Genomic DNA, 12,830 nt, shown 5'->3' with positions numbered 1-12,830 from the left:
TCTACAGCCAAAATCGGTGTTGCAGGAAACAGCCAGAGAAAGAGAATCGAGGGGATGATGGGGGTGAGATCTAAAAGCTGGGGGCACCGAGGGGCCAAGGCCTGTTTTCCCTGGGCCTATCACCTATGGTAAAAGGAAGCCAGAAACAGTAACGATGCTCGCTAAGCATGACACAGTCAGTTTCAGTGACACTAACCCTACTGGATATCTCCCAAATTGAATCGATGACCAACCCTGAGAGGAGGAAGAGAATATCAGGAAAACAAGGCCGCGGTGAGGGAAGAGGGAGGATGACTGGCCCAGCTGCCCCAGAATGATGGGTACTGCATCACAGTGTGCTCTGCCCTGTCCTTTCCCATCATGCACTTCAGCCTCCCCCAAAGAGCTCCTGACACCCCCCATTCCTGCAGTCTGCCCTTCTCCACTCTGCCTGCAGCCTTTCTCTAGCTGGGCCTTTCTTTGTCCATCTACACAAAGCAGAGCCTCATGTCTGTCTGCAGTGGCCCCTCTGGCACACAGAAGAGTGACCCCGCACAGATCCCAGGAAGGGGCTGGAAACTCACATCCCTGGCCCCTGTCCCAGTGGCTGGTGCGTGCTGGAGATGGAGATACGGCTGCACAGGCCGTGGCAGGTTGGTGAGAAGCGGAAAGTGCTCCTAGCTTCTCCTTCTCCCTTTTACTAGAAATCACCACAGCGCTGAAACCTGTGTCCAGCACACAAGCCTCTGACTCGGATTAACAATGGTACCTTACTGGTCCATACTGAATCCCTAAGATTTGGGCAAGGGGGGAGCTTCAGTGTATGGTCAGTGGAAAGTCACCCGATTAGACTTGCCCTCAGCCAATCCCAGATGTGAGGTGCCTTTTCTCAACATAAGGCAGGAGATTATTGGGGGTAAAGTCTGTCAAAGCTGAGTACAAGGAAACCCGGGCAATAGGGCTGAGACAGGACTTCAGCCAAGCAATCCCTGGGCAGAGTCTAGCAGTGTCCTGATGGGAGCCAAAGAGGCTTGGTATTGACCCTTCTCCCACCTTAAAGCAATAAGCAATGCCCAGGTGGCCCTGAAAGCACCAACTGCTGTCACTTACTGAGCCCCTCCAACTCCCCAGCCTGCCCTGATCCTCACACCCAAGGCCCACGCACAACCCAGTCACAGGTACGACAGCCAAGGAGCAGGGACCAAATGGAGCAAAAGGCAGAAGGACCCTGAGTGGCCACGTGCCCAAGTCAGAGATCGAAATGGATGATCAGAAGAGAGCTCAGGCAAGGGGATGACTTCTAATAGGGTGGGGGTGACAAGAGGTTGGGTGAGGGGGAAACAAGAAGCCCCAGGCTGGGCTCCTAAGGAGTGACTATCCCCTGCAGAAAAGCGGCTCTGCCTCATTCTTGGACAGGAAGAAGACCAATGGAGACTATATCTTTCCCCCCACCTCCTCCAAAAAAACAAACCAAACCAGACCCTGCCATAATCATCAATGTATCTGGTAGAAAGAAATCTGAAGGTCTCATACTGAGCTCTGGAAGCTTAAGTGAAAAAGTGCCAACAGCTAGGCAGCTTGAGATCTGGGGGAATCCTGCCCAGAGGGTTCCAGAAATGGACAGAAGAAGCCACAAGGAGATGACTGTCCAAAGAGGGCCACAGGATGGGGCCGGCAGTGCGGCTTTCAAAGGGATGCATGAGCATGAGGGCAGTGGTGACAGCGACCAGAAGAAGCCAGGGGGATGGAGGTGAGAGGCAACCAGGACGGGGAGGTATCATGAGGACAGGACAACAGCCAAAGGATTCCAGGGAAACAGGGACAAGAGATGACCAGAATGGGAGTGTGCCAAGAGGATATGGGCAGGAGGTGATAGTGACCATAAGATGTCAGGGCGATGGGGGACAGGAGGTGACAACGCCCAGGGGATGGTGGCAGGACATGACAATGACTAGAGGATGCCAGGGAATAAAGGCAGGTGGTAACAACAGCCCAGAAGATGCCAGGTTGATGGGGGCAATAGATGACAATGACCAAGGATGCCAGGGGGATGGAGGCAGGAGCTGACAACCACCGGGAATGCTAGGGTGACAGGGGCAGGAGAAGATGCCAGGACGATGGGGGCAGTAGGTGACAACGACCGGGGATGCCAGGGTGACGGGGCAGGAGGTGACCATAGCCAGGGAGGGGGTGCCACGCCGATGGGCAGGGGTTGCCATGGCGACGGGCCGAGGCCGAGCGGCCCAGGGGTTGCCATGGGGACGGCGGGGCGGGCAGGGTCCGAGCGCTCGCTCACCTGTGGCCGAAGAGCCGCAGCCCCGGGAAGCGCCTCTTGCTGAGCCGCCGCGGCGCCTTGTCGGGCTCGGGGTCGCGGGCCCCCTCCGAGCCGCTGGACGAGGCCGAGGCCGAAGCCGAGTCCGAGCCGCTGCTCCGGGCCTCGGCTCCGCCGCCGCCGCCACCGCCGTCGGGGGGCTCCATGCGGCCCTAGCCCCGGGCGGCGCGGGGCCGGCGGGAGACGCCCATGGCGCGCCGGCCTCGGTCCCTCCGTCCGGTCCGCCCGTGGGTCAGCGCCCCGCCGCCGCCGCCGTCGGGACGGCCGCGGGGGCCATCGGGGCTCCTCCACCCGGCCGGAGGCACACGAGCAGCAGCGCCGCCGCCGCCCGGACTCCAGGAAGTGCCGCCGGGGGCGGAGGGAGCGAACGAGCGACAGCACGAGAAGGAACGAGGCTGCGCGCAGGACCCCGCCGAGCTGCCCGTGCCGCTGCCTGCGCCCGGCGCCCCGCCCCCTAGCCGGCCCCGCCCCCTAGCCGGCCCGCCCCCGCCCCCGCGCGGCACCTCCGCCCCGCCCTGGCCGAGCCGGCTCCGCCCCCGCGCCCAAAGCGGCGGCGCCCCACGTGGGGGCGCCGTTCTCCGGGAGGGCCGCGAACGTCCCACCGTCCCCATTACACGAATGCACTAACACACGGCCGCCCCTCCCCCTTTGCACGTCCCTACTCAGCATCCCTTAGCTCTCCGCACAGACACACGACCGGCGCTCCCTCCCCCGCCCCGGCTTCTACACGAAGCATAGGCTGCCCCCTAGTGGCGAGTGCTGGCTTCTCCCTCCTCCAGCCCTTGGTTTGCAGCTCCCTGCCCCGCCCCCACCTGGAATGGAAGCGCCTCGAGGGCAGGGACCTTTTCATTCTGGTCTCCGTGGCTCACAGTAAAGGCCTGCGGAGTCGGTAAGAAGAGGCTTTAGAGGTCAAATCCAGCCCCATCATGTTACAGATGAGGAAACTGAGGCTCACAGTAAACTCACTTCCCAGAGTCAGAAGGAGCTTTCAAACCCAGCTCTTCCCAAGGATAGGGGTTAGGGCTCTGAATCAACGTCCTGATTGCCTCAATCGGCAAGCATTTATTAAGCGCCTACTATGTGCCAGCCCCAATGTTAGATGCTGGAGATGCCAAGGCCAAAGTCGCCTCGGGCATTTGAAGCCCTGCACAACCCTACCCCACCCCCTTCCAATCTTCTCCTACTTTGCTCCCCTCCTAGAATTCAAACCGCCCTGGCCTTCTCTCTATTCCTCAAGTCTGGAACCATCTCTGTCCTCGTCTCCAGCTCCTCGCTTCCTCCAAGACTCAGCTCAAATCCCACCTTCTTGGGATTTCGCAGCTTTAGGGTTACGGCAGGAGTCGGAATTCAAACCCAGGCCCTTCGACTCTAAATCTAGCCTTTATTCTCTCTTTCACACTGGCTCCTTAATGAATACGAAATAAAACAAGCATTTCCATGGCATAGCATAATAGCTGGGTCAAAAAAAGTCCACCTCTCCCTCTTGGTATATAAAAGGGAACTGAGCTGAGCTGGTGTTCAGGCTCTGTCCTTTCGAATTTCAGACCAAAATGCGCCACACCGGGTGGGAGTTTTCTCCCTCCTCCCCAGAGGAGCAGAAAATTCTACCTATGACAAGGTGCCTGCCTCTGCTGGCCCAAGAAGAGAGCCGATGCATCTCCTGAGCTCCTGGCTGTCTCCTGCGGTTGGTTCCTTTTCTGAGCGCGTCAGAGATAAGAATTCTTGTCTTTCCATGTGTGTTCTAGAGCTCCCAAGAGATGGAGAATTCCTGAGTTCCACGGCCTTGAAGAAGGACAATGACTGCCCTGTGGCTAAAGGCCTAAAGCTGGGGGAGGGGGGGTAGGAAAGGGAAGAGATTGGTGGCCCCTTGCCCCTCTGCCCCTTTGCCGTTGCTCTGAGGGGCTTGGATGGTGCGGGTTGGAGGGGAATGGGCAGTACTTGTTCAAGCAACCGCAGCCCATTTCCTCAAAGAAGTCTAATGGGCACGAATGGGCTTCATGCTTCTGTGTTTGCTTATGAGCTCCTGGGAGTCCGCTGGCATCACATCCAATTTCTGCAGTGGGTGAAGTAAAAGTTGGCCTATACCTGATAGCCATGTTGTACACAGAGTGTCTGCAGAGGAGTTGAGACCCAGTTACCTACTTTTAGGGAAATCTAAACATGAGCCCTATCTAAGCTTTGTTTTTGACATCTCTGGAGGGGCCGTGAGCCAGCGAGAGAAGCTGACCCATTAGGGTCTCAGACCTAGTTCAAGTGAGCCCAGAGTTCTTGGGGTGGTGAAGGGAGGGTGGGGGAGACACAACTAGGTGACGTACCAACTCCTACACAATGACTCCTTAGACATACATACCCATACACACCCATTCACAGTCACAACACCTTTTCCCTTACACAGTTACACTCATAAACACACCCAGGAATATACAAAACAGAAATATACATGGCTCTTAAATAAATTCACACTCACACCCGACGCTCCTTCATCTTCCTGATACCATGTTCACACGTATAACTGCTTGGAAGTTTGGTCTGGTCTGCATTTGGGAGGACCTAATCACTTTGCAAAAACAACTAAGAAATCCTTTGGTGTGTAATTCACCGACGATGTCCCTATGAATTTGCCCAACCATTTTGATAAATAATTTGGAATCGCATGAGAAGTCACAAAATGCTTCGTGCCTTTTAAGCCCGTGAAGTGGGTTTGTACTCCAAAAGAGTTCAAAGAAATATGGAAAGATGTGTAGGAAGTGATGCTGGGTGAAGAAAGCAGAAACAAACCATATGTACAATTACTTGTACTCAACCTCAGTTCCCTCCTCTAAAATAGGGATAATGATAAACCCTACCTCTCAGGATAGTTGCAAGGATTAACAAAGAGAGTATTTGCAAAACACTATATAACTGTTAGCTTTTATACGCTGGTAGACTCACGACATCACCAACATGGAAACTTCCTCCACTTTCTCATCAAACGATTCCTTTTCAAGCCCTCCCATGAATCCAGCCCAGAGCTCTTCCATACAAGGAAGGACCTTCCTCTCAATTTTTGGCCATTATGTGGGGGCTTCTGTATCACTCTCACTGAGTATCCTTCCCTTTCGCCACACTACTGGTATTCCTCGGATGGAAGAGCAACTATTTATTGTTGAGACTAGGTTACACAACTGGATGGACAATCCATGGAACCAATCCTTCAAGACCTATAGCTTAGATAAACGTATAAAGAGTTGATGGTCAATGAACTAGGCCCAGAATGGAAGAGGATAGAAGACTAGATTTGGCAACTTGTGTGGCATTTTCAGTGGCTTCAAGCTTTGCCCTGAAACAAGGTCCTAGTCGTCTAGGCCACAAAAGTTAAAGAGAAGATAGTGCCATAGTTCAATGTTCTTCTGGCTTCCACAAAGTCCTTTTCAGATCCCCTGTGTAACTCTTGAAGGCTATGCCATTGGGTCACGAGCCAACGAGGTTCTAAGATGCTGGAAAGGCCCTCAAAATGGCCCTGGTAATAAAGTATATCTTCTCTCTGAGGACCAGCTTAGTTAGGTACAGAGAGGCTCAACACCTAGGTCTGGCCAGTTGGTGATGAACCCTTTAACCATGGCAACCCCTGAAACAAACAAGACAAAATGGACCCCTTCTGCTTTGGCAGTGACGGGATCAAAGTATAAAAGAAAAAGTGGGGGAGGGAGTCAGACAGTGGTGTTGAAAACACAAGGGGTTTTGACCCTGGCTAGTGACTGCTGGCATATCTGAATCCCATCAGTTGTGTCACTTTCACTATAAACAAAATCAGATGACAAAGGAAGTCACATTGAAAGGGAAATCACTGGTTCCTCAGGAAGAAGAAAGTCAAGAAGTTGGTGGAGTTGGTTTCATTGCATGGCCAAAGGTAACAAGAAACATCATTTCAGGGGACGGCAAGACTGTGTTTGTATCACAGTGTTTGTGACGGCACTTACAAAAAGACCAGAATGAAAATAAGGACCATTTGTGTGCCAAAATTGGAGGCAGGGGATGAAGAGGTACTGGCCTTCTAAAAAGAAACCAGCAAGCTCCTCCAAGTAAGCAATGCATACTTTAATACTTGACGATGTTATGGGAGAGCTGTCTCCTCTCTGAGTTTCTGTGGTGGGTCACTACTGCCACTTGTGTATTTACCACAATGCAGAAATTATGGAGGTAAAAAGCTAGGTTTTCTTATTATACTCAAGCATAGGGTTCAGGCCTCAGAAAAAATCTGGACAATCTTGAGGATTCCGACAAGGCTTCTCATAGGCAAAATCAGGTCACAGTGACAGAGAAATAATTCATTTACATATTGCAAACTTGCACATTCCTCTTAGGCCACAAAAGTTAAAGAGAAGATAGTGCCATAGTCCAAAACTTCCTTCAATGTCATAAACTTAGTTAAACAGAGTCATATTCTCATACATCCCCTAAGGAAACAACCTCATCAAACAAACTCCACAGGTAAACTAATGTAAGGTAACTGATCAAACTGCATTTAGAGTAGACTGAGGAAGAGGATTTGTCAAGGAATCTGGGACAACTAAGATTCCTCTGGCTTCTTATCTAAGGAATATGTAAGGATCTTAAGGGACATGTCACATCCCCAGGGACAGCTTTTGTTTAGGTGAGGTTAATATTTAAATACTTTTTGTTAACCAAAAATTGCAGGAGGAACAGCCCAGAGTCCCAAATAATAAAGATAAATTAAAAATTGCCATAACAATGATTTCAATACTAGGTGGGCAAAGAAAAGTGTCTGCCAGAGCCAGCTCTAACACTTGAATTTACACCTCAGAAATCAGCAATTGCTACAAATCAGGGCTTGATTTATTTATTTTTGTTGATTTAAGACTTAAGGGATTATTAATAATGAAAATTAAGCTCATGCACACATGATTGTTTTTTTTTTTCTTCTGGAGAGCCTGGTTGTTAAACATTTTCTGGCACATCTACTGCTCTATAAACATTGCTTGAGCACAGTAGGAGTAGGTCTGGGTGATGAAATCATCTCCAGACTGGAGACCTGGTGACTGGAGGTTGCTAATAATAATAATAATGATAACTGGCATTTATATAGTGCTTTATGGTTTGTAAAGTGCTTTACACCCATTGTCTCATTTGAGCCTCACAATACCCATGGGCATAGGGGATGGTAGAGAAAAATATGCTAGGAAATATTTCAGGAAAAGGAAATAAGATAAGACGAAGATTTACAGATAATACAAAAGCATCTCACCTATGTACATAATGTTAGACCACCAACTTATTAAAGCAAAGACCAAAATCAATTAGGGTAAAGAACAGAAATTAGAAGATATGACATTCGACTTAGAAAACTCCATCCTGACCTATTTAGATTAGCTATTAACAAAAAAAAGGGAAATGGATAAAAGAGCAGAACCTGACTGCAACTCTCATAATTTCCTCTGCAAGTTTAACTATTATAAGTCTAGTGCCATAATTAGGAGACCAAAAGAGCTTAGAATATGTCTTCTTACAAACTTCTCTTGCCTTATAAGTATAGAGATGTGACAGCCAAAGGCAATGTCAATTCAAAATATAAACTCATTCATAAAATCCTATGGAGGGAGATAGTGGAGGACTATGAGCAGTATAAGTTCAATAAACAGAAGCAATGGAGGGAAAACAAGTTTACAGAAAGCTTGGCAAGAGACCAAATTGTCCCAAGGGAATTAAAGATGAAACCGGAAGGAGAACAAGAAACAGTCAAAAATAGAAACGATCTATGAAAATTTCAAAGCAAACAATTTTTTTCCCTTAATGACAATGGGGACACAAAACCAGTCCCCAGTTTACTGCATTAGGGACCAGGGTTTAGAAATGGTACAAAAAAAAATAAAGGTGAGAAAAGCACCTAGACCAGACCACAATCCACACTCGAGGCAACACAGCTTTGGGGACAACTTGACTTCTCTACCTCAAAGAGGAGAGGAGACCAAACACTTGGGGAAAATCATGGACCTTATTACTCAAATGCTGTTAATCAATTCAGGACATCCCTCCCATGATATCACAACTCCTCCATGCTTGCCCATCTCAAGATAGCATGGAATAGTGTAGGCCGCTGGATGTGGAGTCAGGAAAACATGAGTTCAAATCCTACCTGAGACACTTATTAGCTCTGAGGCTACAGGCAAATCATTTAACTTCTGGGCCTCAGTTTATTTATGGGTAAAATGCGGGAGCTGGCTTCTAAGGTTCCTTCTGGCTCTAAATCTATACTCCTCTGATTTTGTCCTTGGACCTTTTTATTAACAAAAAAAGGCAACTGGGAAAATATAAAGAAAATTGTTGACCTACGCGCCCAATTCAAATCCTGACAAGAATAATTTATACAAGTGTATCAAGGACGTCCTCGATGATGCAAAATGACCAGGCTGATATTGTCTAACAGATTGTTCTTTACAGTCATACAACTGACTGAAAGGTGTCAAGAATACAAATGGCTACCATGTTTGTTTGTTTGTTGACTATTTAAAAAGCACTTGGTTTGGGAGAGTGAAGCATCTCTTTAAGTGATCTTCTCTGCTATGGTGTCAACATCATACAGTATTCACTGAAATACATAACAACAGAGGCAACTTCTTTGAAAGATCCTCCGATTATAACTATCGTGAAAAAACAGATTAAAAATAGTTCCTAGGATTAAAAAAGAAAAAGAAAAAACAGGCAAATACAAGCTCGCTATGTGGGCTATGTCCAGCAGAGTCCAAAAGGAGGCTGGATTCCCCATACATGTGAAATTCTCCAGATGAACTTAAGCCCTGAGACACCGCACAGTCACTCCAATGGGTACAGTTTAGCAAGCCACGTGGAGGAAGCAAGTGAAGAAGGCCTAGTGTTCTTTCTCTGATATATAGCTAGATGGACAACCCCCAGAGGGGGCCCATCAACATATATACCTTGGACAGATACTGCAATTGGACAATAAGTTGAAGACAGAATTAAGGGGGTATAAGAAAGCAGGCCAGGTTGCCTTTGGGAAACTCTGTGGTGCTTTCAATGACGCCTAGTTTCTCCCCGAAACAAAGCACCATCTTAACATCACTCCTTGTTTAAACTGAATTTTATTTTATTTTTAGATCTTTATTCCCTAATTCCACACCCCTTCACATGAGAGATCAAACAATGAAATAAATAATTCCTGTTATAAATACATAGTCAGGCAAAACAAATTCTCACATTGGCCGTGTCCAAAAAAGAAAATCTGTCTCTGTGCTGAGTTCATCAGCTCCCTCAATTAACATCAGTATTCTTCCAGTGATACAGCGTGGCTTTGCTATAGCCTCAAAAGAATGAAAGCTTAGGGTCAACCAAATGGCAATGGTAAATGTGAGTTGGCATCGCTAACGCAGAATCATTGTAAAGGCTATTAGAATGATAGATGTCTGGCTACCAAGTGGGGCTGGCCATGAGTGGATATTGAGGGATAAGCGATGGACAGTTTGGCAATCCTGATGGGAATCCCATGGATGTGCTCCAAATGTGAAGAGATTGAGAACAGAGGTTCTTAACCTTTCTGTGTGTGTCAAGAACCGCTATTAAAACCTATGGATCCTTTCTCAGAAAAAAATAATTCAAAATGGGAGGAAATGCTAAAATTTCAGTCAGAGGCTAGTGAAAATAAAGATGCAGGGGTTTTATTCCCCTTCCAAGTTCATGGGCCCCCTGAAATCCATCAGTGGACCAAGCCCCTGTTCAGAGGAAGGCCACTAGCATTTGGCGGATGCTTGTGAAGTATCTACAGGAGGCCATGGACAAGAATCACACCCAATGAGAAGGCCCACAGAGGTCACCATGTGCATCACGTGCTGGGGGAGGGAGGAGATCTGCAGGAATGAGGCCACAGAGACCTTAAAAGGACTAAAATAGTTTTCTGCCAATTCTAAGCAGCCTTGAATCATGAAAATGCCACAACCTCAAGAGGTCAAAACTGCAGCTCGATGCAAGGGGCAATGGGGAGCTCCATGGTGGGTAGGCATAGGTTTCAGCATATCACAATGAAGAAAGTGCATGCACACAATTGCTGTAACTATAAACCCCTGTTTAATGGAAGGTAACTCTAAATGGCTACAAAATTCAGATAAAAACCGTGGCCCAGCTAACTTATCTCACACATGGTCCTTTCCTTTAACAATCTGGAAACCACTGAAGTATAAGGTCACGTGAATAACCGGTCTCACTCACTTTTTAATTTTTTTTTTGGTTTAGCTTTTTCTAAAATTGTACATTGTGGGAAATTTAATTGTGAACGTGATAGGATTTGGCAGGATGTGACAAACTGACATGTATCAATTTTTTAGGAGAGACCAGAAAGAACCTATTTATATGCTCGGTTACTGCCATTGTTAATATCAAAGCCGTCACACACGCACAAACTGCATTCACACATGCAAAGAAGGGTTTCTTACCCTTTACACATACATACACACATCCCCGCCTCTCTCCCTCTCCACATCCTCATTTCATACATTCAGAGTTTGAGAGGACCTCAAAGGCCACCTAGTCTAATCTTATTTTGGAGGAGAAAATTGAATCTCAGAAAAATGACGCGCCCAGAGTTAGCCAGCCAGGAAGTGTCCGGCTTGCCCCATCACAGAGTTCTGGACTAGCATCTGATCCATATTTGGGGTCATGCTTTGGAGGAGCCAGTGCCTTAGCTTCACGTGGGGGGATTTGGGTGAACGATCGGAATTCTGGCCTTCCAGAAAGCCTCTTGTGGGTACTACAAGACGGCTTTACATTACAAGGTCCCCCAGGGTCTTCGCGGCAGGCATGCGCTTGGAGCCTGGGGCGCCTCTCCCCTATCCCTACCCCCAACCAGGGGCCTTCCCAGATGGGTTCACTTGCTCCTTAGCAAAGCCACATCCTGTGTTACCTCTAACTTTTGCCCTCCACCTCTTTGTGGTTCTCACCAGCTTATTTCCCAGCAGCATGATCCTTCTGGGGGACTAGCACCCTAGCACGGTCTCTTTGAGCTCTCGTGACCAAAGGAAGCCCTGGCTGGGATGGGCTGGAGGGAGGGAGATGCCCCCCAGCCAAGCAGATGGGCAGCCGGCAAAGGCCCTGAGCATTTGCAGGGCCATGGGCTCACGTGAGGAAGTTACACAATAGCCCCACTCGGCTGTTTTTTCCTGAGATCACAGTGGGGGACTAAAGCCGGTGGCCGTGCAAGGAAGACCTGGCTCGGGAGGCAGAGGCCCGGGTTCAGTTCTAGGCTCTGTAGTTACTAGGTGTGCCGAGGTGTGACCTCGGCAAGTGGCTTTATTTCACTGAGCCTCGGAGCCCTTCTGGATAACGTAGGAGTCGGACCCTTCCAGCCTTGGATCTTCCAATCTCGTGACCCCTCCCCCGAGACACCCTGGAGGATCGCAGCCCACATCACTCTTTTTCTGGGCAAGCAGACCAGCTTTGCTGGCTGCCCCCTCCGCGCCCCAAAGCACAGGATGCGGGGACCTCTAAGGAACGTCCTCCCTCCCAGGACAATCCCCGCCCAGGTTACTTCACCAGTTCGGGCTTCACCCGTCGTCCAGGGCTAGGCAGGCGCCTGGTGCCCACTGGGACCTAAGGGCAGCCCTCTCCCGATTCCCGCGGGTACCTACTGGGTGTCGGGGACCTCGGCGGGCATCTGCGGGACGTCCCAGGAGCGGTAGCGCCACATCTGCCTGGCTGCTCCCGCCTCCTCATGGTGCGGGCTCAGCCACCCTGGGGCTGCATCCCGTCCTCCCCCAGCGCCTCCTCCGCCCCCGTTGTTGCTGCCGCCGCCGCCGCTGCCGCCTCTGCCTCTGCAGCCCCCACCCCTGCCACCCCCGGCACTCTCATCCTGCCCCCGCTGCAGCAGCGGCAGTGGCGACACTCTTCCTCTTTCGGCACTTCCTGAGCAGGGGGCCGGCACCGTAGGAGGCCAGCCGCCCCATCGAGGGCTGACCACAGGCCCCCCTCTGCCTCCTTCTCACTCGGCGTCCGTCGGGGCCAGGCGGTAGAAAAGCGGCTCCGACCCCGCCGGGCAGGTGAGGACAAGCCCTCTGCACAACAAAGAGGGTTCTCTACCCCGTGAGACAGTGCCCGGGGCCAAAGCAGCTGGAGGAGCTGCTACCTGCCCAGCCCTGCCCAGCCCAGCCCAGCCCTGCCCAGCCAACCCATGAAACGTTTGGGCAAACGGCTAGGGTCTCCTTAAGCCACCCATCACCTGGGCCCCTCTCCTTCCAACCTTGAATGCCTTGGGTGGAGGTGCCGCTCACTCAGTCTCCCCACGCTCCCCAGGAGGTCTCTGGGTAAAAGTGCCATTCACTCTCCCCCCACTTCCCAGGAGGTCTCCCCGTCAGGTCGGGATCTATGAGCCTAGGCATCCAGAAACCATAGGATTTGGGGCCCACCATTCTCCCTCCTTCCCTCATAGGCCAGAAGATTCAGAACTCGTATGTGATCTCAGAGGCCATCCACTTCAACTCCATCCTTTTACAGATGAAGGAAGAAAGGGAGACCTGGG

General features: G+C 50.1%; 1 protein-coding gene across 2 annotated transcripts in view; it reads right to left on the bottom strand.

Annotated features, from left to right (window-relative positions):
- DGKZ (diacylglycerol kinase zeta) overlaps window positions 1-12,078 on the bottom strand; it is a 46,505-nt gene extending 34,427 nt beyond the window's left edge. Inside the window, exon 1 of one of the 2 annotated variants that reach the window (XM_036762918.1) lies at window positions 11,944-12,078. In XM_036762918.1, the coding sequence (XP_036618813.1) occupies window positions 11,944-12,002 (59 nt within the window). In that variant the 5' untranslated portion in view covers window positions 12,003-12,078. Of the gene's footprint in view, window positions 1-2,275; window positions 2,481-11,943 lie in introns of those variants that run through there. The other variant, XM_036762917.1, reaches the window with a different exon arrangement.
- Window positions 12,079-12,830: the final 752 nt, after the last annotated feature.

The sequence above is a fragment of the Trichosurus vulpecula genome, chromosome 6 (assembly GCF_011100635.1).
Source record: "Trichosurus vulpecula isolate mTriVul1 chromosome 6, mTriVul1.pri, whole genome shotgun sequence".
NCBI lineage: Eukaryota > Metazoa > Chordata > Mammalia > Diprotodontia > Phalangeridae > Trichosurus > Trichosurus vulpecula.
This window is presented reverse-complemented; position numbering and strand designations above follow the sequence as displayed.